Raw genomic sequence first — 26,182 nt, 5'->3', positions numbered from 1 at the left:
AAAAAATTATATTTCATTTCGTTTCAATGTTATTATGTTCATCTTTATTTGTTAAAATCAATTATATAACGATGTGCAATTTTTCAATATTGCACCTACAACATCAATTTTAAAAATAGATATAACTTCTTTCCCACGTAGCATATCAATTAATTTATTGGTACAAAAACCTTGCATACAAAACGTTCAAAATTGACATTATATCTATGAAAATTAATGAAACATGTTTTTCAATAAAAAAAATCTAAATTTAATGATATAAATATTTGTATATTGAATTTACTATATAATTTTTTATAAAAAAATACAAAAGTACAAATTAAAAAATAATAATATTTTTTTTCCTTTTTTTTGTCATAATTCTTCTCATTTATTTCTTTCCCCAAACCTTTGAAAATGCAACAAAAAAGAAAGAAAAGAGAGTATATTTTTAATGTATTCAAATCAATTTGAACTACAAATTAAACACAAATGAAAAAATAAATAATACATTTTTAAAATTGGATTTACGGTACAAATTTCAAAAACATATTTTACGCAAAACAAAAAAATTAATATAATTTGTTTTGTGTATTAGACTTAATGTAAAAAAAACAAGAAAAAAAACTACTATACAGATGAAAAAAAAATCACTTTTGAAATTGTATTGGGTGCACGATACAAGTACAAAAAGTATTTATACAAAATCAACAATTTGACTAAATCCGCCGGTGATTTGGACTACGGTATCACTTAACTAAAAAAGTGAATTTGAATACAATTTTTTGGTTATAAAGGTTTTATGGTACAAACAACAGACAAAAGTTTACACAAATGTAAAAAATATTAGCACGTTTTTATTTTGTATTGGGTTCACGATAAAAACAAGAATTCCATAACCATGAAAAAAAATAATTTAGTTTTTCTCGTACAATTTTTTTTTTACACATGAAAAGAAAAATACAATTTTGTTATCATAATCCTTCCCAAACAAGTATTATAAATAATCCATTCTAATCCTCTCACTTATTTTTTCCCCAAACAAGTATTATAAATAATCTCTCGTAATCCTCTCACTTAATCCTTTCTCCAAACACGATTAATCCTTTCATTTTCATAATCTCCCTCTTCCTTATTCTTTTCCCTCCATTTTCCTTTCCTTCCTCCAAACACCACCTCAAGGTTACGAGGGAGAAGTGATTTTGGCATAGTTTTTGGGTTGCTTTGTTGTTGGATTTTTGCCTACATAATCGGTCGATCATTCGGAGTGAGTTTTTTTACAAAACTGACCTCGATTTAGTAAAGTGTCAAACCAACATCGATATCAATTAGTAACACTCGATTGGTTGGCTGTGTGGGTTTAACCCTTAAAAATATTTTTTGGAAATTCTCGATTTGAAACTTTCTCAAATCGACTTCTCTCATTTTCGCCTGATCAACTTCGATTTGGTGGGTCAGCTCGATTTTTCAGTCAATCATGCTCACTCCTAACACCGGTAGAATTCTATCCATATTTAATGTCTATTAGTGTCTATCATTGATAACTTTTAAATTTTATTATATTTTGTAAATATTTTTATCATTTTTTTCATTTACAAGACAAATCGTAGTATATATAGGATTCTATCTGCATTTAATATCTATCAGTGTCTATCATGATAACTCTTAAATTTTGTTATACTTTGTAAATACTTTTCATTTACAAGACAAATCGAACTAATAGAATTGTATTTGTATTTACTGTCTATTAACGACTCTTATGATGAACTTTAAAATTTTGTTATTATTTTCACTGTACACATTTTGTAGATTTTATTTAAACTATATAAAACCATACAAACTTAATTTTAACATTTAAATGATAGGGATTAAAATCTCAACTTTTTTTAATGTTGAGATGAAATTTATGTATAGTTTAAAATAATACGTAAATTTAAGAACAAAACCATCATACCACAAATTGTGAAAACGTAAATGACACATTTAATTTTATTTATGTATTTCATAAAGTCAAATTAAACTTAATTAAGATCATCCTAATTGGTTCCCAACAATTTATACTAGATAATGATTTTTAAAAACGAATCAAAAGTCAAATCACGAATTTAAATTACATTTCAACGACTTAATTAAAACAGACCGTGACTAAAGTTAACTACGAATATATCGACGATGCTAAGTCTAAACCAAACCAAATCCAAAGAGAGAGAGAGATTCGAATTTCAAACTATTTTTATTGTGAATTCGATTCATAATTTTTGCTAGCTATGTTCGACGTCGATTATTGATTAACAGAAAACATGTGATTTTATTAGTTGATAATGATTTTGTTTTGTATTTTCAAATTTGTAACAATTTAATCTTTTCACCATATGGTTTATTATGATTTTGTCTAATAATTTCAAACAAAAATTAAGTGATAGCTTTTATTACCTAACGACATAGTATTGAAATTTTGCAATAAATTTGATTTCCTAGACGTTGCATGTGAAAACTTTTTTATTAAACCATGTAATATTTCACGATAGATACTAAATCATTACAAGTTGTAAAGAACAAGGATTAAACTCTTGCAAATTTAAAAATATATGAATTAAACCATTACTAACCACGGTTTGTAGATTAAATTATGGAACATTTTTAAAAATAGCAAAATAAATTAAAATATTTACAAAGCATAGCAAAATTTTAGATTTTATCACTATAGCATATCAATGACTACTAGCGATAGAATTTGTTATAGGTTTTAAATATATTATAAAATCTACTCTTTTTTAAAAAAATCCTTAAATTATTAGATTGACATAAGTTTAGAGAATAAAAATATTTTCTAAATATTTTATAATAATAAATAATTTTCAAGCTAGTAATAAAAAGATTAGGGAACACTACAAGTTTTATTAGACTATATATATATATCACAAATGAGAGTCCAAACTCATATGTAAAAAAACATTTTTCCAAATTAAAGAAAAATTTGTTGGAAATAAATCGTACCTGATTATTTATATAAAGTTGTATTATTTCATAAATGAACATAATTTTTAAAATGATCAGGAATAACTTTATAAGTACGCATCTTTTTCAGATTGTTTTAGAGAAATTTTCATTTTTTCATTGTTGTTATAAATTTGTCCAAATTTGATTTATTTTTATAAAGTATAGTTTGTTGGATCTAGTGGATAAACTCTTGCTTTCATAAAAAAAAAAAAGTTAATCTACTCCATCTTGAAAGACAATTACTCATGCATTCCATATACTGAATTTTATTTATGAACGATATTATTCATATAACGAAGAGAAAGGGGTTGAGGAACCATTTTATTATTAGAACTCATTAAAAGAAAAGGTAGTACTAGTAGGTCATATCATATACATATAGTGCCTAAAAATGGACCCACTTAACTCATTTTTTTCTTTTCTAATTTAGCTACGTGGCCTCCACATTTTCCAAACATTGGCCACATCCCTAAGTTTGAGGATTTTCATTTCATTTGGCTTCTTTTTTCTAATGAATAATAAATGTTGATATGGTTGGAAAGTTTAAATTATTGTCTACCACATTAATACTTCCATCCCTCTATTCTCACTTTATTTTAATTTTTATTGTTAAATATTATATCTTACGCTCCATCCCTCTTTATGTATAACCCTTCGCTACGATAGAGACCTTTGTTAAGACAATAGTATAACTCAATTAGTATAAAACTTTTAATTAACGATATATAAAAGAAGAATCGAGTCTCTAATCTTTATACACTGGAAAATTTGGATACTCATGAAAATAATGTAACTATAGATTATATATATATATATATATATATATATACAAACATGGATAGAAACATTTGCTTGAAATGTGAAATGGTGAAGAGATTAGTAGCTTTCAAACATTTATGTTTTTCCAAGAGATGGGAAATGAGAAAATGATACTTAAGAAAACAACACACCATAGGAAAATTGTATTGAAAGAATTTAATTTTGGGGTTTTCTTGAAAAAATAAATAAATCAGGTAATACTTTTATTTATATAATTTTAAATTTGGAAAAGTGTATACAATTTTTTTAAAAAAAATTTAAGACTATAATTAAAATTTTTGATTAAATTTGCTATATTTTGTGAGTCTATGATGTAGCAAAAGTATTGTTAATTAAATAAGATTGCAATCCCTAATTAATTTCATATTGTAAAATAGAGTAGATGGGAAAAATAATAATTCAACTAAAGTATTAGGAAATGTTTAGATGGCTCAACTAGTAACCACTCACATTAATCAATATAATTGTATGTTGTAGAAATTAGGGCAAAAAACCTTTTTGACGTTGAAGGATAATTATTGCAAAAAAATAATTGAATGATTTTTTCCTTCAATAAATAATTTGTTGTTTTAGTTTATTAAGATTATATATATATATATATATATATATATATATATATATATATATATATATATATATATATATATTTTCTCTCTCTCCAAAGGTTAAGGCTAGGTTTGTCTCTCAACATTTTCAATAGGGTTGCACTACCCGATCGCGTGTTGGACTTCGTCGTGGATCTTGTGTAGGTTTGATCTTGTTTCACTTTAGTGTAGACTTGAGATACTTTAAGCTAAAAATTTTACTTTGTTTTGATGCCAAGCCTACTTGAATACTTTCAGTTAATTAATATAGTATATGGATAATTCAGCTAAATATATGAGAAGTAAAGACTTGTCGTCTTTTCTGTGAAAATTACTTGCTTTTCTACTTAGGGTGTGGTTGAATAGAGCTATCTATCAGCTAATCCTCTGACACCTCCTAAGTAATGTTAGGGATGTTGTTTTTTACACTTGAGGTTGCAGAGTGACGGTCTAAATTCAGCTCAATTATTTTCCAATTGGTATATATTCACTCAATATTGATTAGACAACCTAGATCCAGAAGTGTTGACAATTTTCATTTTAAGAGTTGTCTTTTCCTATATGTCTCCTCCTAATACCGAATATGTTTAATGAAACGTTCGGTCTAATGAATCGTTTTAGTCATGGGGTCATGATATAAGGTATTTTGCTATTTTTGTTTGTTAAAACCTTCTTGTAGGGCCTCAAGTGAATTTAAGAACTCCTTGAATAGAACAACCATAAGCTATTTCAAGTCTTTCAACTCTTATTTTGTAGTCAAATATGTTTGTAGACTACATGAAAAGTATGAATATCTATAGATCCAACAATTACTTCTATTGCAATAATGATGATGATAAAAACAACACAATTATTTTGGACACTAAAAGTTCACTTTGGTAGAATGGTTTTAATTAAAACATAACCAACAGTATGAAAATGACTTGCAATCTTTAATCCATATACATTTAATCTGATCCATATGTAATTCACAAATTTTGTTGATGAACAAAATGTAAGAAAATGGAGATTGAATCTAACTTTGGAGAGTACTTAGCTTGTATTATTATTATTTAATTAGTTATATATACATATTATAACGAGCATAAAGTTTAGATGATAATTTGTATATTAATCTATCGTGTTTAGAAGTAAACTCAAATAATATATATATATTATTGAGTGTTATTACAATTAAAATATAATTAGTAGAGGGAGGATTTGGCAGTTGATTTTCTTTGGTAGAAAAATCGAACATTTGACTTTTAAGATTTATAGTAAAAAAGTCATCATTATTGCAATTAAGTTATATTCATTCAAACTTGATTACGATTATCTATGTAATTGTTTTAGTTTGAGTGAAGGTTTTATAATTTCTTTGATAGAAAAGTTGGTTAAACTTAATTATACAAATTAAATCGGAGTAATTTGTGTCTAATAAATTATTAAACTTTAATAATATATCTAATAGATCTCTAACCTTTTAACCGTGTATTTAGTACCATTTTAACGACCTTACAAAATCACACCATATTTGATTTCGCTACGAAGGGTAAATATTTTATCTATTTTTATCATTTTTATGATTTTTCTTGATTTTTATGGATAAAAAAAAAATTTATGTCTAATAGACCTAATTAAAATTTGTACACAAAATTAAAGATTTCATCTCACCTTTCCATAGTTCATGAACTAAACTTAAAATGTTTAACTTTTTTTTTTTTGTTAACTTGTATATTCGTCATTCGATCTCGTATATATGATTTAGAGAAAGTTAAATTTTAATCTATACAATTTATAATTAATTAAAATTTAGTGTTTATAATTTTATAAGACCCTAGAACGATATTACTAAAGATATCAATTAGTCAACATAAACTACTTAATTATGAGGTTTTATGAAACCACGTCCAAATTAATCTGTATAACTTTCAAGTTAAATTATAAATTAACTTTAATCACCATCATTTGGAAAAAGTTAAATTTTAGTTTATATAGTTGGATAAAATCTGAGATATGATTTCATAGATTTCTAAAATTGGTATCTAAATGGAGACTTAATTAGGTATGTTTATCAAATCATAAATAGTAAATTCCAACTTCCTATAGACTATATGAACTAAACTTTTTCTTTAATCAAATCATAAACAATAAACAATAAATTCTTACTTTGTTTAACTATATATGAACTAAACTTGCAATTTAACTTAATTTTAAAATTCATAAGGATTAAATAACTCTACATTTCTCCATATCGAGACTAGACTAACGTGAGTTAAAGCTCACTAGTAATTAACATAACTTTTACTCCTAAAGATGGAAGTAGGGTTGTGCATCAACCAATCAAAATTTGTTTCGTGACCAAACAACCAATAAACCTACTATAGTCTCTTTAGTAAATATTAAAATTGACATCGGTCGTTGAGGAATAAAAGTCTCGATCAATCAGTCCATTTTGGTCAATATCAATCAAACAATTTTATTCTTTAAAATATTTGTAAACAGTTTTCGATTTGGATTTTTTCTAAACCGATACCAATCGACAACCCCTCTCTTCTCTAATCGATCACCTTCGATTCAATCAGTCGACTTGTCTTTTTAATCTATTATACTCACTTCTAAAAACAAAAGGTTCAATCTCGTATTCTATAATATTGTTGTACTAAAAAACCTAATTTTAGGTTTGGGGTGCAATAAGTTTGTTACTTCTTTTCTTTGCTTTGGTTTTAGTGTGACATTTGAAAGTCATCTCACCTCCCACACACACACACAGCACACACAACACACAGCCCACACTATATTTGACCAAAGAAATTCATTCAAAATGTAAACATAAGAAATTTAAAAGAAAATAAAAGAAAAAAACCTTCATTTAATATCCCAACTCACCACCCATTCTCACATGACAATCAAACTCAACCCCCCCTCTTTCTTCATTAATTTGGTATGCACCTCCATTTGTGGCAGCATTTATAGTATCTTAAGTTGGTTGTGGCTTCAATTTCAATACCCAATCATAAAAATCCAAATTACAATCTATATTATACATCAACATTTCTTAATATTAACCAACAATTTAATAATAATCTTCTCATCTCCACATCTTCCCTTTCTATATGTTCCCTCCTTTCTCTTCTTCTCCCAAAACATTAATCCTCCATTCCTATTCTCCCACCTCATCTCCCACTTTTACTCTCCCTCTCCTCCATGGAAATTGAGCCCGCCGGAGGAAGCCATAGTCACGGCCCCCGTGGTGACGGCTTACGACGCGGCGAAGAACGAGGCACTTACCTCGTGTGGGAGGATCTCACTGTGGTTCTTCCTAATTTCAGCGACGGCCCCACTAAAAGGCTCCTTAATGGTCTCCGTGGCTACGCCGAACCCGGCCGGATCATGGCCATCATGGGCCCTTCCGGCTCCGGCAAATCCACCCTTCTTGATACTCTTGCAGGTCTCTTTCTTTCCCCCCTCATTTTTCTAAAGCCTTAGATTCTCATTTGATGATTTTACAATATCACATTCTCATTACATGCATAACAAAAACAAAGAAGAAGAAGAAGAAGAAAAATCTACAATTAAGTGTTTTTCTTATTATATAAAGAATGTTTTCTCGATGCGTATTTGTTTGAAGTGCGTTTTTAAAGTTTGTTTGGATATGATAATAAGATATTCCAAGCGGGGATTGGTTTGTACTTTCCCTGTTTTTGAGATGGCAATTCTTTCCCTTTCATCATCTACTTCTTTGTTGGAAATATTTATTGTTCCTCAGTTTCATTAAAAATTTTATTTATTTTCTCTTCCCAAAATTAAAATTTGTTGTATTTATATACATAGAGAGAAAAAGAAAGAGAAGTATTGATATTAACAAAATGGGTTGAGGTCCCGGCCGACTATATATTAAATGATTTCAACAATAACCATTAAATGTAATTTCAAAATTTTAAACTTTTTTTTTTATTTTTTATTTTTACGAGATTGTTACAAAAAGAAAAAAAATACCAATTTGATTTTATTCTCTTTTTTTTTTTGCCATCAATGGACATTTACTTCTATTTATTTGGTCTCGTAATTATTTCCTGTAATAGTAATAGAGTTGTTGGATGTATTAACATTACATGATTCTTTACTATCAATAATTAATATACGATCTTTTTTATTCAAGGAAATTTTGAACTAGTTGCATGTTTAAATGCGATCTCGCGTAGGTATTATTGATATCGATATGACAATATTTTTTTTAGTTGTGGATTAAGAAAATTAAGACCTTGGTTTGAATATTTATAGTAAATTTTATGTATGATATTTTTCTTGTATCGTTAGAAAAAAATGCAAGAGATGTCGATTAATTCTTAATATAGGGTTTTGGAAATTCAAGTCGCATATTTTAATTATTGATGAGAACATTAGTTGATTAGTTTGTTTAATAATTAGTGACATGAATTTTGTTCAATTTTCTATAACTGTTGTTTATTTGTTTGGTTAAAGATTTAAATGTTTATTATGTAATTGTAAAAGAAAATATTTATATTTTGATGGTTCTCTTTGTTTTTTAGTATAATATTTATGTCACGTCGGTTACTGTTTTATTGAACTCACTTTGAAATTTAAGATCTTGTGTTCGCTAACATATTTATCTTGAAATTTTATATAGTGAAAATCATTTCTTAAACATAATCTAATTATACTATACGATAACCTAACGAGTCTTCTCTGATTACTCATTTTTAGAAATTACAAAAAAGATTCTTCTTTGCAACGAAAGAAACGCCTCAACGATAATAAAAACTTTGACATGGAAAACATTGGAGGCATTAGGTCAATAATACTCCTTCCCTCCGGGGTGGATGGTCAAGTCATTAAACTCCATTGTACTTAAAAAATTACCTACCAATATGAGCGTACTTTAACTAACAAGACGTATACTTTGAATAAGATTAGAAGTTCAAATTTCTTACTTGAACTGGTGTTAATGATGATTGATCCCATTTTAAAAGATCAATACAAAGTAATTTTATGCATAAGTCATAGCCGAGTACTCTATCACCTAGAATGCATTGTTGCATTAAGCACGTCTCACCCATTGTGAAATGGTTGTAGTTCTAAGGAGATTTTCATTTTTAATCACTGGTTGGTTGATTGTTGATCAAAAAAATGGTAATGAATATGTTAAAATCATGTTAAAGGTTGTAATTATTTTGTGGTAGGGGATATGTTCTTTTTGCAATAGTTCTCTTTAACATTGGCAAAATGAAAGTTTTGATTTTTATTTAGCCATGCAACCAATAATAGAAGGACATTGTGAAATTTAGAAGAAGGTGTTCTTCAAACATGAATGAATATCTTTCTTACTAATGGCCATTGAAGATTTTGTAAACAAAGAACTAACTATGATCAATGTTGGAATTTTGAATGCATGTTGAAACAGGGAGACTCTCCAAGAATGTGGTAATGACTGGAACTGTCTTATTCAATGGGAAGAAGAGGAAGCTCGGGTATGGTGATGTTGTAAGTACTCTTTCTCTCTTTCAAATTTTTTGATCTTGAAGATCAAACTGTTAACGTATTCGTATGTATGAGCTGAAATTTTGCTTCCAAATTTGCAGGCCTACGTAACCCAAGAAGATATTCTATTGGGAACTCTAACAGTAAGAGAAACCATAAGCTACTCAGCTCAACTGCGGCTTCCGAATTCTATGACCAAAGATGAACTTGACAGCATTGTTGATGCAACGATTTTGGAAATGGGTCTTCAAGATTGCGCCGATCGGTTGATTGGGAACTGGCATCTTCGAGGAATTAGCGGTGGGGAAAAGAAGAGATTGAGTGTTGCAGTTGAAATCCTTACACGCCCTCGTTTGCTTTTTCTTGATGAACCTACCAGTGGTCTTGACAGTGCTTCGGCTTTCTTTGTGATTCAAACTCTTAGGAACGTTGCTCGTGATGGGCGGACTGTTGTTTCTTCAATTCACCAACCGAGTAGTGAGGTTTTTGCTCTCTTTGATGATCTTTTTTTGCTCTCTGGTGGTGAGGCTGTTTACTTTGGGGAAGCCAAAATGGCTGTACAGGTATGCAAACTTGCACGGTTTTTGCCTTACAACTGTTTGATGTTTTACTCACTTGTAACTTTGGGTTGGTTTATCTATTTCTGTAGTTTTTTGCTGAAGCTAATTTTCCGTGTCCAAGTAGAAGGAATCCATCTGATCACTTTCTTCGTTGTATAAATTCGGATTTCGATATCGTTACGGCAACACTCAAAGGGTCTCTAAGAATTCGAGTAAGAAGAAGTTTTGAATTGTAAATGAGTCCAATGGGGTACTGGTGGATTGAATTTCCATTTTCTGTTGTATGGTTCGTTCATATGTGCCTCTATTTACGACGTTGAATTTGCAGGACATTCCAGAATCATCAGACCCTTTCATGAGTTTGGCAACAGCTCAAATCAAGTCAATGCTTGTTGAAAAATATAGAAGCTCAAAGTATGCAAGTAGGGTGAAGGCAAGAATTCGAGAAATATCCACCATTGTAAGCATGATTCTGTTACCTTAAGTTTTCAAGCTATTTATAGGACATAATAGTATCACCTTATTAGAAGTTGTAGGCGTCTGAAGTTGCATGAATTGTACGAACAAGCAATTTTTGGAACAAATTGTATGAACAGTTTCATGTTTTCCAGGAGGGACTTGAAGTTGAGAATGAAAAAGGAGACAAAGCTAGTTGGTTCAAGCAGCTCTCGACATTGACCCGTCGATCATTCGTGAATATGTGTAGGGACGTGGGGTATTATTGGCTAAGGATAATTATCTATGTAATTGTCTCCATATGTGTTGGTACCATCTACTTTAATGTTGGAACCAGTTACACTGCAATCTTTGCTCGAGGAGCCTGTGGTGCATTTATAACTGGCTTCATGACATTTATGACTATTGGTGGCTTTCCATCTTTCATTGAGGAAATGAAGGTAAAACATCTGACATTGGAATAGAAAGCTTTTCTTTCAAGAGTTCCCTCAAGCTTGGGCTTGACGTTTTTCTTTTTTCTGCAGATGTTTTACAGAGAAAGGCTCAATGGTTACTATGGAGTTACAGTGTTTATATTGTCAAACTTTATCTCTTCTTTCCCATTCTTGGTTTCGATCTCAGTTGTTTCTGGCACCATCACCTTCTACATGGTGAAGTATCGGCCAGAGTTCTCCCGCTACCTATTCTTTTGCCTCAATATCTTTGGCTGCATTTCCGTAATAGAAGGGTTGATGATGGTTGTGGCTTCATTGGTTCCGAACTTCCTAATGGGAATTATAACAGGCGCTGGAATCATTGTAAGAACTCAATAAACCTTGTTGGTCAGAGGCCAAAGCCTTTGTATCTGTTTCATATTTTATGTTTTTCTTCTCCAATGTAAATAACTTTTCTGTTTCCACTTTTCCTCCAGGGCATAATGATGATGACCTCTGGCTTCTTCAGATTGTTGCCTGACCTTCCAAAGCCATTTTGGCGGTATCCAATCTCATATCTCAGTTATGGCTCTTGGGCACTACAGGTATCATCTTGCAATGCTTTTCAAATCCATGTACATTGGAGGATACTCTTGACCTCACTGATATAAAAGAGAATGTACAACTGAAATACTTGGAAATTTGATATGTCCAGCCACTCGTAGCTTCCATGTCATGATGAAAATCAGACGGTTCAATTATTGTTTAATGGACTCTTAATATTCGTTATGCAGGGTGCATACAAAAATGACTTGATCGGGCTCGAGTTCGACCCAATGATAGCTGGAATGCCAAGGTTGAGTGGCGAGTATGTAATCACCAACATGTATGGGATTCCAATAAACCATTCCAAGTGGTGGGACTTAGCGGCTGTCATGCTCCTCATTCTTCTATATCGAATTCTCTTCTTTCTTGTCTTGAAACTCAAAGAAAGAGCTTCACCAATGCTGCAGACAATCTTTGCGAAGAAAACTCTGCAACATCTCCAGAGAAGGCCTTCCTTCCGAACAATACCTTCTATTTCCTCTAAGAGGCACCAACCTCTTCACTCACTTTCTTCTCAAGAGGGCCTCAACTCTCCTCTCAACTAGAAGAGCCAAGAACAATAACTTGGACAACTTGTACTTATAACAATGTAACTTAAAGAGGTATGTAGTTAGCTGCAGATCCATGTGTCAAGGAAAGGGGAAAAAAGGATATAGATGGTAAATAGTTCAATGGAATTTCTTCAAATGTTGAGAAGTTTTGTTTAGACATTTTTCTTCGTTGAGGTTGATTACATACAATTTATATTGCCCACACTTTGTAATAACTTTTTTTTATTGGTTGAACTTATATAATCCATTTTTTTCTTCAGCTTTGAATGCCTAAGCTTGCCTCTGACAATCTGTAAAACAATTTAACTGATGTATAGAATTGAAATTTGCATCTGAGCTCATCTAAAAATGGAGAATTGGAGAACTATCAGAATTTCACATACTATAAATAAGCTTTATGATTGTTAGGTACACACCTTTTTGTTTCTGTTGTCTTACATCCATATTTTTATCTACGAAGCTGCACCTTCCTTTATGGGCTAACTTTTTAAGAAAAAATAAAGCCCTCCATAAGTCCACCAGTACTTTTGACATCAGCCTGCCAAATTCTTTATGACCTGATTCAACCAAAGCAACCAATGTGCCAAATTTAAAGCAAGAAAAAAACCAAACTGCGCGCAGTTTCATTGAGATATAACTGTGTCAGTAACCACGAGATTGTTCTCCTTGATACATTGACTGTTCCAGTGTTTTCCTAATCTGAGAAGCCCTTCTATGTGATGTGTTCTTGTGTTTTTCTTCATCGTTTTGCCAACTTATTGCAAGTTTTTCATAACATAGCAACACCATGAAGATGGAAGGAATAGATTGAGGCCTCCAACTGTGAACTAGCTAAACCTTCTGATTCCTAATGCCTTAAAAATAAAGAAATGAAACTTTTCCTTACAGAGAAGGAATGAGTTTGAATCTTCCTGTTTAACAATTGTTTGTCATTATGATTATGAAATTAGATAAATGGAACATTAGAAATGGTAGATATGCAGTTGGCAGTACATAAATGAGTAGTGATTTGAACTATAAATTCACGTCTCCAAATAGACTTATAGTTGAAGAACTTTTGTCCAAGTGCATAATTGTCTCGTAAATGTTAGAAACTCTTTCACTATTCTAGCTTTCCCAAATCTGCATTGCTGGTTAGGTTTGGTGGGATATTTACTCAACTCGCTTCCTTTTTCAACTTGAACTCTTAACTCTTGGAAAATATCTAGTACTACCTGTATAGAAAAATTTTCATATTATCTCCGTTTATTGTTTGTGAACATGCTTTTAGAAATAGTGCGAGTCTACAACTATTAAAAAAAAAGTGTATGAAAACAAAATTCAAGAAACGGAGTATACTGTAGTATTAGAAATTTTCGTCCCATAGCTTGGCTGTCCAATGAAATTTTAACTCTTTAAATACATGTCCCTTGCTATTAACTCTTACCCACTTTACCACTTTGTCAGATAGAGTAGATAACATCTCGAATATACTAAATGAGGTTCCACGATTTGCATGAACAAAAGAAAGGAAATAAATATGGAACACACACACAGGCCTTCCTTATGACATTTGACATCTCATTTTGATGTTTTCTCCATCTGTCTTCCTTCTACAGGTTGTATCAAAATTGATAACAGAGGAAGCAAAAAGAAAGATGGATATATGTAACCTTTAAAACTTGAAATACTACTTGGCCATATCGAACTCTTTATTACCATAACTATATGCAGTTAGGTATACAATTAGTGCATATACACTGAATAAAGCATCTTTGATTATGTGTTCTTAAATATACTGTAATGATATATTAGAACAAATAACAGTTCTGATCAAATGAAATTGTACTTTAGTCTTCCAAGAGAATTCAATGTTGAAGCACATGCTCATTTATGTTTCTTACAGTTCGGACTTTCCTTTCCTGATATAAAGCTACGGTTTACAGTAATAGACTAAGAGACAATAATTTTGATGGTTTTTCTGATACTTCTGTTTCTAAATAAAAGATTTTGTATACTAATGTTGTGTTTAGGATTTGATGATATTTAAGAGTAATGTTCTTGAGTGAAGTGCTTGTAAATAATATTGAGTATTTCATCTAGTACCTCTTGGCTGTGACCAAACACAGTAAAATTTGCCAACGTTCCTTTTCAGTAAGGGAGGGGCTAATTAAGAGCCCTTCATAAATACTTTAAATTTTTTTCAACTGCTTCTAGGATCTTAAGTTGCAGTGAGCACACACATTGCTAAAGATCAAGAAGAACAACACAACACACTATAAATGTTGCTGGTTGTGATAACTGATACATATTAAAAGAGAAACAGAAAGGCTGTTGGCTGGAGATAAGGAGGGTGTGGCAAGTGTGACAGAGATTCATGGAGATTGAGGAGGAGAGGGCAAATGGGAGAAGCTCTGTGGAGGTTACAGAGAGATCAGAAGGAAGAACAAGTAAGTATGGGCAGGCTGCCATTGCTGATTCTATGTATTTGGTTTGGGAAAATCTGAGTGTTATGGTTCCAAATCTCTGGAATGGACAAAGTAAAAGGCTCCTGCTTGATGGTCTCAATGGCTATGCTGAACCTGGTAGAATCATGGCCATTATGGGTCCTTCTGGTTCTGGGAAATCAACTCTTCTTGACTCATTAGCAGGTTCTTTCTCATCCTCACTCTCTGTCTATCCTCCCTTTCTTTATTTCTCTAAGTTTTCTGTTTTTTCATGTTCTTCCCCTTCTGCTTATGCTGCTTGTGGAGCAACCTGGCTTGACTGTTTTTCTCAAAAACCAATCTGTCTACCTTTGAAACTTATATCATGATTTAGAAACAAGAACGACCATTCATAAAGTTTTGATTTTGTTCAACCAAAACATTCCGTGTGGAATCTAGAAAACATAAATCCCATTTAATAACTATTTTGTTTTCTGTTCTGTCTTAGAAAAAACAAGAGTTAAAATTAACTTGTTGCTAAGAAAACTTTTCTTTTCTTATTTTTGCTTTCTGTTTTATATGCATTTTAACCAAAAAAGAACCACACATTTCTAAGAAAAAATCTTAACCTTTTGACAAGAATCTAAAATGTTTTTAAACCATTAATTACAAAGCAAAGAAATTGTTAACCAACAAAGTTATTTGAACCCAGGGCCCCCGAGGGTAGTTAAAGCTTCAACGCATGGCATTGCAATAACATTTAATATTTGGCCACCCTTTTGTTACTTTAGCCCAAAGCTATATTCCCTTATGTGCCTACCTTTTCCATATTTTGAGTCATTTATTCAATGCACTGTGGTTCATTTTGGTAATGAAGTAAATGTACCTGATCATCTTCAGACATTAAATGCTTAGAAAAAACCAATGCACCCTACTCGAAAATTTTCTAGTACTATATATAGAAATACGAGTATTTGACACGTTAGACGATATATTATTTTATTTTATAGGTCCCAATCAAACAATGAATTGAGGTAGTATGAAATCTTTTCTTGCTACTGTAAGACTAGAAAACTTTTCTATCTCGCATGGTTGAACCAAACTTGACATCTACCAATCAGTGTTGTGTATGGTCCCAACTCATACTTGTCGAGAAAATTTTTAGTGCTCTCATAATACATATTTCTTTCATTCGGTATTTGATATTTCATTAAATGATAAATTTATTTCATGGGCCTCGCATTATTCTTTTAAGTGTTTGTTTTATAGCAAACAATAAAATAGAGATAGTATGAAAAATGTTGTACCAGAAAAAATTTCATATTCGCAATAATGATTCAGAATGATCCTTTAAGGTGTAACGAGAGGATGTCTATGAGATATTATATGGAAATTTGATTATAATTTTCTGATAGGATACCACCTAACGAGGAAATACCCCAGAGCACAAGAACACACAAAGAGCACTAAAAGATCGAACTATACAGAAATATATTGAAAATATGTAATAATATCATAAGAACAAGTAACATGTATTAGTGAAAATATGTACTTATAATTGTTATTATTCAGGCCATGGCGACTTTATTTATGGTTTTCTGCTAGATATTAAGATTAGCAGTAAAAGCTTAAGGTTAGAGACATACCGTTGATCATTCTCTTTGAGTTTGCTTCTGCAGGTCGGCTGGCACAAAATGCAGTCTTGACAGGAAATATTCTTCTTAATGGGAAGAAGAGAAGGCTAGAATATGGCATTGTGGTCAGTTTTAGCATGTAGATTATCAACCAATATGAGCCTTTTGATTGCCATTTTTACTTGAAACGGATTTCAAAAAGAGAATGTTCATTGTCTCAACTCCTGATTTTTCTTATCTCAATTATTACAATGTTAAGACTCACACTCCACTCTTATAGTTAATTTCTCTTCTTCTAATTTCCTCCAAAATTTCAGGCCTATGTGACCCAAGAGGATACAATGTTGGGGACTCTAACAGTGAGAGAAACTATAGCGTATTCAGCCAACTTGAGGCTTCCAAGTTCTATGACCAAAGAAGAAGTAAATGATATTGTGGAAGGAGCATTATTGGAAATGGGTCTACAAGAGTGTGCTGATGGGATTGTTGGAAACTGGCATTTAAGAGGAATTAGTGGGGGAGAGAAGAAAAGATTGGGCATTGCAATGGAAATCCTCACGAGACCAAGCCTCTTGTTCCTTGATGAACCAACTAGTGGCCTTGACAGTGCTTCTGCTTTCTTTGTTATTCAAGCTCTTAGGAGTATTGCTCATGATGGAAGAACTGTTATCTCTTCGATTCATCAGCCGAGTAGCGAGGTTTTTGCTCTGTTTGATGATCTTTTTCTACTTTCAGGAGGCCAAACTGTTTACTTTGGAGAATCAAAAATGGCAGCTGAGGTAAAGATAAAATTAACTTGATGGAGATGTGTGTTTCCACAAGTATGCTTCTATATCTGAGTTTTTTTTTTTTCTTTTCCAAATTTCAAGATCCTTTTCATCTTACTTTCAAGCAGAATTCAAGTGGGAAATCGATCTCATGTGAAGACTGATTTCTGATTTTGCAGTTCTTTGCAGAAGCAGGATTTCCATGTCCAAGGCAAAGAAATCCTTCTGATCACTTCCTTCGCTGCATTAATTCAGATTTTGATGCAGTCAATATGACTTTAATGAGTTCTCAAAGAGTAAGTGCAACCAAACTACTAACTACTTACAAACAGTTTTACTTTCATAGATTGATGAACCTGTATACTTCCTACAGCTGCATAAAAATTAGATCCTCAAATCTAACTCTCTTAAAATCGCACTGCCCACTAATAATGCTCGATGCTTTCTGTTGTCATATTGTAAGCTTTCGTGTTTACCATTTTCTGTTTCTGTTACTTAAGGAAAACCAAAAACCTATAGACCCTTTATCGAAGTTTTCAACAGCAGAGATGAAAGCAAAACTAGTAGGGAAGTACAAATGCTCAGAGCATGAGGCCAAAGTGAAAATTAGGATGAGAGAGATATCAGAAATGGTAAGCCTGCATTGTATTAACATTTCATGAAGGTAATGCTAGGTAAACAGTTTAGATCCATGAAGGACTGATATGATTTCAACATTGAACTTACTAGTAACAGTTTTTGTTCAGAAAGGATTTTCTATACCAACTAAGAAATGTGGAAACCAAGCTACATGGTTGAAGCAACTCTCAACATTGACTAGAAGATCAACGGTGAACATGTCCAGAGATTTAGGCTATTACTGGATAAGAATAATTATCTACATACTCTTGTCCATATGTGTGGGCACGATATTCATAAATGTTGGTACAAGCTATTCCGATGTCTTTGCAAGGGCATCTTGTGCAGCATTTATATCTGGATTTATGACTTTCATGGCGATTGGAGGCTTTCCATCATTCATTGAAGAAATGAAGGTAGATTACTCCAATGTTTTGTACCAAAACTTCACAGCCTTTCGATTAGCTTTTAACTAGCATGCAAAGTAGTTCCCAAATTTGCTCAAGTCTCTTGAGAGGTACATCTTATTGAACCCATTTAATAACCAACTGCCCCATCTTTAAGTCACATGAATAACATAGAGCATATTAGCCTCTCAAAGCATAATATAAAATAGTGAATGACTGATAGGCTCATTTGGCCCACTATTGAATTCGTGAGAACATATAAACTAGCTACTAATGCAAACTGAAGAAACGTTTTATAAAAATGGCACTAGATTTCACTGTTTTGATATTTGAATATATCCCTTGTAAAACAGGTGTTCCACAAGGAAAGGCTGAATGGGCACTATGGGATTGCTGTATACACGTTATCACATTTTCTATCTTCATTCCCATTCTTAGCTTTCATGTCTTTTGCTTCTGCAACTATAGTCTTCTACATGGTCAAATTTGAAACCGAGTTCTCTCGTTACGTTTTCATCTCCCTTGACCTTCTCAGCTCCATCGCAGTTGTAGAAAGCATCATGATGATCATTGCTTCATTAGTTCCCAACTTTTTGATGGGTGTCATCATTGGAGCTGGTTACATTGTAAGATCAATAACTATACTTTTACCCTTTCCCTTTTCCATTAACACTTGAAACAAAACTTCTTAAAGCTCCATGCTAATAACTCAAACTTGATAGGGGACTTAAGACATCAAATATATCTTAGCAGAGATTAAATACAAGTGAGTTTTGCAGGGTATCATGATGATGACTTCTGGTTACTTTAGGTTCGTACCAGATCTTCCTAAGGTGTTCTGGCGTTACCCAATGTCATATATTAACTTTGGCGCCTGGGGTCTACAGGTACTTATAGCTTTTTGTTAGCAAAGGGAAAAAGGAAAGACCAACTTGATGATGTAGATTGATTGCAAAAAGTTATTTGTCTAAACATAGATTGGGTGTTTGTGTTTGTGTTTGATTCGAATGCAGGGCGCATACAAGAACGATTTGATAGGATTGGAAATCGATGCGGGTCTACAAGGAGGTCTAAAAATAAAAGGAGAAGTGATCCTTGAAATGCTGCTAGGATATCAAGCTCATCACTCCAAGTGGTTGGACTTAGGAGCTGTGTTAATCATTCTAGTCACTAGCAGGTTCCTCTTTATTGTCATACTCAAACTGAAGGAGAAAATCTCACCTTTTCTTCAAACATTCTACACGAAGCAAACTTTACGACGTATCGGTAAGCCATCCTTGGCTATTAGAAAAGCTAAAGTCCCACAGTTCCCTTCCAAGAGACATCATCAACCTCTTTATTCATTGTCTTCTCAAGAAGGTCTCAACTCACCAATCAATTGAAGTGAGTGGGATGAAGCAACTTTCTTTCATACTATAGCATTGAAGGAGTTTAAATTTACCCAATTGATAGGAAAGCAAAAAAAAAAATACAAATACAGAGAGAGATGTTTTAGATCTTTTATAGTGATGAAAATTGTGCTTTCGTTAAGGATGATGGTGAAAACAAAGTTCGTTTTTATTGTTATCACTCAAGCTACGAGTAGAGACTTATCATTTATTATTTTGGATTGCTGTATATTTTATGAGGTTATTTCTTATAAATTTCTCACTTTTTTCTTTCATAAATAGAAATTTTTAAGAGGAATTATTGCAAACAAACTATTAAAAATATATCAAAATCTCAAGTTCTAGTGATATATCTTAAATTTTGTTATATTTTGTAAATATTTTGAATTTTGGTTTGAGAACGTGGTTGAGAGAAGCAAAGCTGTTTTTTCTTTTTTTCTTTTTTTGGCATCTATTGTTTATATGTTAAAACTTTGACTGTTACAGAAATGAATCAATATACCAACATACATGCTGAAAAGTACCTTTCAATAATATTTCTCAATCAAACGTATAACTTTTGGAGTCATTTTAAGGTAAAAGATTGTTTTTGTCCGTTTCAAAAACCATGATATATAAAGGAAAATCATTGTAGATAGATTTTTTTTTTTGAAAATGTATTATAATACAACTTGGGGTGGGAGATTTGAACTCGGGTACAAACAGTATTGAATTCAACTTATGTTGGCTAAATGGTAAAATTGCTGAAAATATTTACAAAATATTAGACACTTTTGAAATTTTATTTTTAAAAACAAAGAATTCAGAGAAAATGAAAACGAATTATTTATTCACTGTATTTTGAAATTCCAATTTCTGAACTTCGAATTTGAATCAAAATTTGAAAATTGTGTTTGGATGTGAAAGGAGAAATTCGATGTATTTTGGTAAAATTTATTTTTGAGTTATTTCTTCTTAACAATTTTTATAAGAAAAAAAAGTGAAGAATTTTATATATGTATTAAAATATTCTCTCTTTCATTTTACTTTACCTTGGTATAATATTGTTTTCAAAGTATATTTTCTTTTTCAACTACCCAACAAATATTCATTATTTTCATTGCATTCTTTGCTTTTGAAAACATAAAATCAAATTTGTATAAAAAAAAACAAACTAAACAATACGTTAGATTCCATTAATCTAATTAACTATAGAGATTAATAGACTGATTTGATAAAAATTAATTTAAAAATTTATTATATTTTGTAAATATTTTGATTTTTAATATAAGGTTGCTCCATGTAGGACTTTTTTCCAAGTGCATTTCCATGCATGGTAAAACAAACAAACAGAAAAACACCTTTTGGCAATAGGACAAAAGAAAGGAAAGACAGAAAACTACTTGCTAGTTGTGCTATTGCTTTCAAAACTCAAATATTTCTCTAGAAGGAAAAAGAATAACCAAACCAAACTCAAATAATATATAAGATAATAAAAGCAGACAAAACATACAAATTTATTTGATAATTTACTTTCATAGCTCCATATATTCATGGAAGCTTTATCAAAATTATCTTTAAAACTCAAACAAAGTTCACTGCATTTCCTTTGTTATTCCTATCTCTGTCCGGCTAACCCTACATTACACAACACATCCAATAGTGGAAGAGAAGAAACGAAAACCAAAAATGAAAATGCCACGAAAAAAGAAACAACAATTGAACATAAATTGTAAAATGGAACCTTCCTGACGTTCATTAATAATGAAAACCAAACCTACGGAATACATTAGCATTCACTACTGAACTCCTATCAAACGGGCATAGTCCACCCACCTGCCAAACCAAGTTTGTTTGTACAATGTCAGTGAGTTGTAATAGGAGAGAAAGTTAAGCAAGTGATCATGTTTTTCAAAACGAAAATAAACGAACCAACTTTGCGTAGGAAAGAAAGGAGGAAAATGAAAGATCATGGTTTAGAATTCGAGTAAGAAGGGGCGAAAATCTTACAAGAGTGAGCCAAGGAATGTGTTGCCTGTCCTAACAGCAAAGCAGATTGCACTCAGCAGGAGTTTGTGTTGGTGTAACATGGGTTCCAAAATTCGTTGTTCAATCACACCAGCCACAACTTGATACCTACATAAAACGAAACATATCTTTGTTATAAGAATGAAATGGAAATCAGATCCAAGCAGGCACGCATCACTGCCATACTTCAAACCCTTGAATAAATTGTTAACTTATTTTTCAAAAGCTTCCAAGACCAAGCATAAAACCTGCTATTTCAAAGTTTAAATGAATACCAAACACGTCCAAGACTCCAACAAGTCTTTTACTTCTGGAAAACATTAGAGTATAATATTTGTGCAACGAAGTGAACGCAAGTAGGTGGTTGCATTGTTTGTAAGCCAGAGTAATAAAAAACCCACCATATATAAATGTTTCTAAATATAAAGCCATCCAAGTACTTTCTCAGATAGAAATGGACAGAATTGTGCAGTTTATTAGGCACCGTATTTACATGCCCAATAAAAAAGGTTTTTTAGTTTATTGAAGGACGTATAGATGCATAGCCACTCTGATTAAAAACTGAAATTCCCCTTTAGACAAGTCTTGAAAATCTCGGTAGAAAGGTCAGTTTCTATTATCCCACATCCACTATCTAAATTCACGTCTATTGAACATAGTTTTTCCAGCTGTCCTTAAGAACCCAATCCCCACTATAACAAATGATATGTATGACAATCATGATGCAGAAAGCTAGCATACTTTTTAGGGTATAAAAGAAAAATAACGCCATAACACAAAATTTAGAAAAGAACCAAGACGTGAAATTTCGAAAGAATATGCAAGGCACAGTTGGGCTAAGATAGACAACAAGTTTATAACTGGAGGAAACCAATACCTGAGATTGCTGGAGACAGCCATGTAGACACCGTAGCCAACACTGGTGGAAAGTATGGGCACATTTTCGACTTCAGCTCCACCGTTCTTATCAATAGCCTTCCTTGCATTGATTAATGCGTTTGTAGCAGCTGTACCAACCTAAACAGAGGCATGATAGATTAGTTTCTGCAATTTGTTTTCAAAAGTCAAACACCTTGGTAGGTCACAGCTATAGAAACAAAAATCCCAAAAGAGATCTGGAGGTTAATGTTAGGGCTATAAAGCGATACTTCAACTCTTTTTGTACATGAGCTAACATAGGACTCAGTTGACATGATTGATTTCGAGTGTCACTACGATAAGACCCAATAGTTCACCGTTCAAAATTTTGCTGACTGTCCACTCCCAATCTTCAAAGATCTGCCTTACACGTGTAATGCAAAATAATAATAATAATAATAATAATAAAATATCTTAGGAGAGGGAGAAGTGGGTCCCCTGACCTATTCATCTAAACCAAAGACACACCCTGAAACAATTTCAGAATTTTGATGGTGACAGGTGGCAAGACAATTGAACATTTTCTAGTGACAGATGGCTCTCAGAAGCAAAAGAGGTCAAAAAGATGACTTAAATGCCATAAAAAAGACTCTTAAGAATTTCAGAATTTCCAGGGAAAGTATATGACAACATACCAGTGATGAAGTGGTGCCAACTGCAAAAAGCTTAGCTCCATTACGCTGCGAAATTATCCACCAAAAACATAAATAAGTTGATTTTGCATTAGTCTTCAAGTATATAAAATGAACACAAATTTGATTCAACGTTGGCATACCGCTATTGCACCAAATCTCTGTAATAATGAGTACGAAGTTCCAGAGAGAGCAATCTAAAACAGAACAGTTATTTAGTCCTTGATCCTCAAAAGAAATGTTCAGCAATCCAAGTATTCCATATAAATGACAGACCTGGAAAGCATTATCAGGACATCCATGGAAGAACTTTGTAATTGCTCCAGCATTCACTGAAAGTGGTGGTCGGAGAGAAACAGTCGGAGCAGGAAGATAAACAAGCATGAAATCTGCAATGATGGCCATTACCTAAACAAACATGTACTGGTTAATATATATGCTTAAAATGCCTTCTTTCTCGACAAAAAAAGAAAGAGCATTCAATAGTTTTGAAAGAGAATACCACTGCTAACGAACAAATTAAAACTGCAAATACCACAAGTATTAATTACACTTGTCTGAGTCAAATACCCGATCGAGCATTTTTTTCAGAGTATTTAACAAGAAATCAGCACATACTCATTTTCCAACCTCCATGAAAGCGTCTCTGCCCTTACCCAGCTTATACGTTGTTATCTATGAATTTATCTATGAATTTAATCATCGCATCAGATTGATTGCTTTATTATTTCAATCTCGTGCGTTACCTTACCATCTTCACCCAACCACAATAGACAGATACTTGGCAGTGATTGCTCGTCAAACTGTTTGGAATGCCAACACAAATTTGTAGCCCGGACATTTGAAAATCACAGTTTTAGTTTTTGGATCCTCAACTCCTTGACGCCAACAATTATTCAATGCCGTGTCTAGCACAGGGAGACTTCCACTTTTAAATGGTTAGACGCATGTGGGAATGAAAAATGTAATCTTTTTCCTTTAATGAATTATTAAGCAGCTAACCATTACGAAATGCCCGATGAATCTTTATAATTTCTTTTAAGGGGAAAAGGATGATATAATCTTATAGAAGACAAACGTATTTCTCAAGCGAGTACTCTAGTGCTATCACTCAGTCATAGACAAGTGGAACGTATAAAAAAGTCTGAAGAGTATGGAAGAACAACAGAATTATACCACATCAGCAAAAACAATCTCGAGCTCGTCAAAGAACTTTTCTCTTCGGCGTTCATACTCTGCAGCAGTCTGCACAATAAATTACGACAATCAAAATGCAGGGCACAGGGAAGCAGAAGGTGGGGAAATTTTGACAATAAGCTAAAAACAAAACGCATGCCAGGAAATGATCAGACAAAAGAACAGGGCCCGTGTCCTTCGATGATATCGATTAATGAAAGTATGCATGCAAAACAGAGAAACGGCAGTAATACTGACGAAACTTCGCTAAAAATTAGAAATCCCCAACAAAAAAATCAGTTCAAAAAGCTCAAAACATTACAGATCACAGTGATAAGTAAATTATCTTGCAATTCAAATTGGGAAATGGGCATATGAGTGGGAAAGTAATTGAAAAAAGTTGGGGGGAAATTTTTCTTTAGTAATCAGTAAAGGCAAAGAACAAAGAAATGCAATAAAAGAAACCAGAAGATTCCTAAAGATAATACAAGGCATATTTATTGATCCGGAATGAAAGTGAGTGAAAAGAAAACCTTAGTGAAGACTCCAACGCCGCATTCCATCCCAACCTTCGCCAGAAACAAATCGTCCGCCAACAAACGCTCCTTGAATCCACCAAACTGCATCAGCCATCGCATAATAGCAGATTTCTGAAGCTCCAAAAACTTCGTAACCACCGATCCAGGAATTCGACCGGCCTCGATCGCCACTGCCAAATCTTTCGGTAGACTTTCCAGTGACTGACCAGCCTCAGCCAACACCAAAAGCGCCTCCGCCTTATTCTTATCACCAGCATTACCAGAATCCCCTTCATCACCATGATCATCACCGCCGCCACCTCCTCCACCACGCGAAGAAGAGTCACCGCCGTCATCACCACCACCACCAAACGAAGACACTAAAAACAGCTGTCGACGGTTACTGAGATCGCGACGGTCATTTCGACAAGTGAGAGAAAGTCCATTGGCCTTGATACCAGTGGAAGATGAGGTGAAAACTGGAGAAGCGGAGATTCGCAATTGAAGCAAATGTGAAGGCGATGACTGAAATGAACGATTCTGATTGAAGTTAGAGAGAGAGAAAGAAGACAAGTTAGTGAAAGCAGCAAAAGCCATCGCGATCAATCAATCTTTCTCTCTCTCTCTCAATCTTCACGGCGATCGACGGTGGCGGAGGTTTTAGTTCCAAACGGTAAAGCGGAGTAGGTGGGCGGCGGAACTGAGAACTTAGAACTCAGATGGCAGAGTCGCAGAAGAAGCCATTGGGGTTTTTCTTTTAAATATAAAACTGACCTATTTATATATTTATTTATTTACTTATTTATTATTTTCTTATACAAAAAAGTATGTATATTTTTCCATTATATCGTTTTCACGCGCTCCATTCGTCCGTGTAATTTACGCGCTTTAAGGGCGTTTTCGGTAGTCAAAGTCTTCAAAATCGGTATTAAAAAAAAAACGAGAGAAAGTGTTAGGTTTCACCGCTGCACCCAACCCTTTGCTTTGCATGTGCTGAAGTTACAAGAAAAACGAGAATGTTTCTTAACTTTGTCCCATCCTCAAACAAAACTACTCAAATAGTTACAATTTCAACTTACAACTTATTCCTCAAAACTTGGTAAGAAGGAAAATCCATCAATCACTACCCTAGCAAGAAGATGATTCCAACTATTAGTGACTCTATATCATTCCAAAAAAGTTCTCCAAGTCACCCCAAACTTTGAGTGTTGTTTCCACTGTATTTTTTATGTTTGAGAGATCAAAGATTTTGAGGTTGAATCC

At 32.7% G+C, this 26,182-nt stretch overlaps 3 protein-coding genes across 4 annotated transcripts; 2 read left to right on the top strand and 1 right to left on the bottom strand.

Annotated features, from left to right (window-relative positions):
• Window positions 1–7,395: 7,395 nt before the first annotated feature.
• On the top strand, window positions 7,396–12,720 carry LOC101210175 (ABC transporter G family member 15). Its single transcript, XM_011659331.2, has 9 exons — window positions 7,396–7,812; window positions 9,787–9,866; window positions 9,965–10,426; window positions 10,513–10,635; window positions 10,752–10,883; window positions 11,035–11,319; window positions 11,404–11,676; window positions 11,790–11,897; window positions 12,087–12,720. Exons 1-9 carry the CDS (start codon window positions 7,569–7,571, stop codon window positions 12,441–12,443), a joined length of 2,064 nt encoding a protein of 687 aa, XP_011657633.1. The 5' UTR covers window positions 7,396–7,568; the 3' UTR covers window positions 12,444–12,720.
• Window positions 12,721–14,483: 1,763 nt separating this feature from the next.
• LOC101209926 (ABC transporter G family member 12) lies at window positions 14,484–19,923 on the top strand. 2 transcript variants are annotated; one of them, XM_004140163.3, is made up of 9 exons: window positions 14,806–15,079; window positions 16,534–16,613; window positions 16,806–17,267; window positions 17,435–17,551; window positions 17,756–17,887; window positions 18,002–18,289; window positions 18,634–18,906; window positions 19,060–19,167; window positions 19,294–19,736. In XM_004140163.3, exons 1-9 carry the CDS (start codon window positions 14,806–14,808, stop codon window positions 19,660–19,662), a joined length of 2,103 nt encoding a protein of 700 aa, XP_004140211.1. In that variant the 3' UTR covers window positions 19,663–19,736. The 2 variants fall into 2 exon arrangements, with proteins under 2 accessions (XP_011657632.1, XP_004140211.1); XM_011659330.2 differs by having other exon boundaries at window positions 14,484–15,079; window positions 17,435–17,887; window positions 19,294–19,923.
• Window positions 19,924–21,140: 1,217 nt separating this feature from the next.
• LOC101209682 (protein RETICULATA-RELATED 4, chloroplastic) lies at window positions 21,141–25,676 on the bottom strand. The gene is made up of 8 exons (XM_004140162.3): window positions 24,935–25,676; window positions 24,402–24,470; window positions 23,502–23,633; window positions 23,369–23,422; window positions 23,229–23,273; window positions 22,553–22,692; window positions 21,658–21,783; window positions 21,141–21,483 (listed from the first exon to the last, which is right to left on the bottom strand). Exons 1-8 carry the CDS (start codon window positions 25,514–25,516, stop codon window positions 21,447–21,449), a joined length of 1,185 nt encoding a protein of 394 aa, XP_004140210.1. The 5' UTR covers window positions 25,517–25,676; the 3' UTR covers window positions 21,141–21,446.
• Between the last annotated feature and the right edge of the window lie 506 nt (window positions 25,677–26,182).

This window comes from Cucumis sativus, chromosome 6 (assembly GCF_000004075.3).
Source record: "Cucumis sativus cultivar 9930 chromosome 6, Cucumber_9930_V3, whole genome shotgun sequence".
Taxonomy (NCBI): Eukaryota; Viridiplantae; Streptophyta; class Magnoliopsida; order Cucurbitales; family Cucurbitaceae; genus Cucumis; species Cucumis sativus.
Note: the sequence above shows the minus strand (reverse complement) of the source record. Positions and strands in the feature narration are given on the sequence as shown.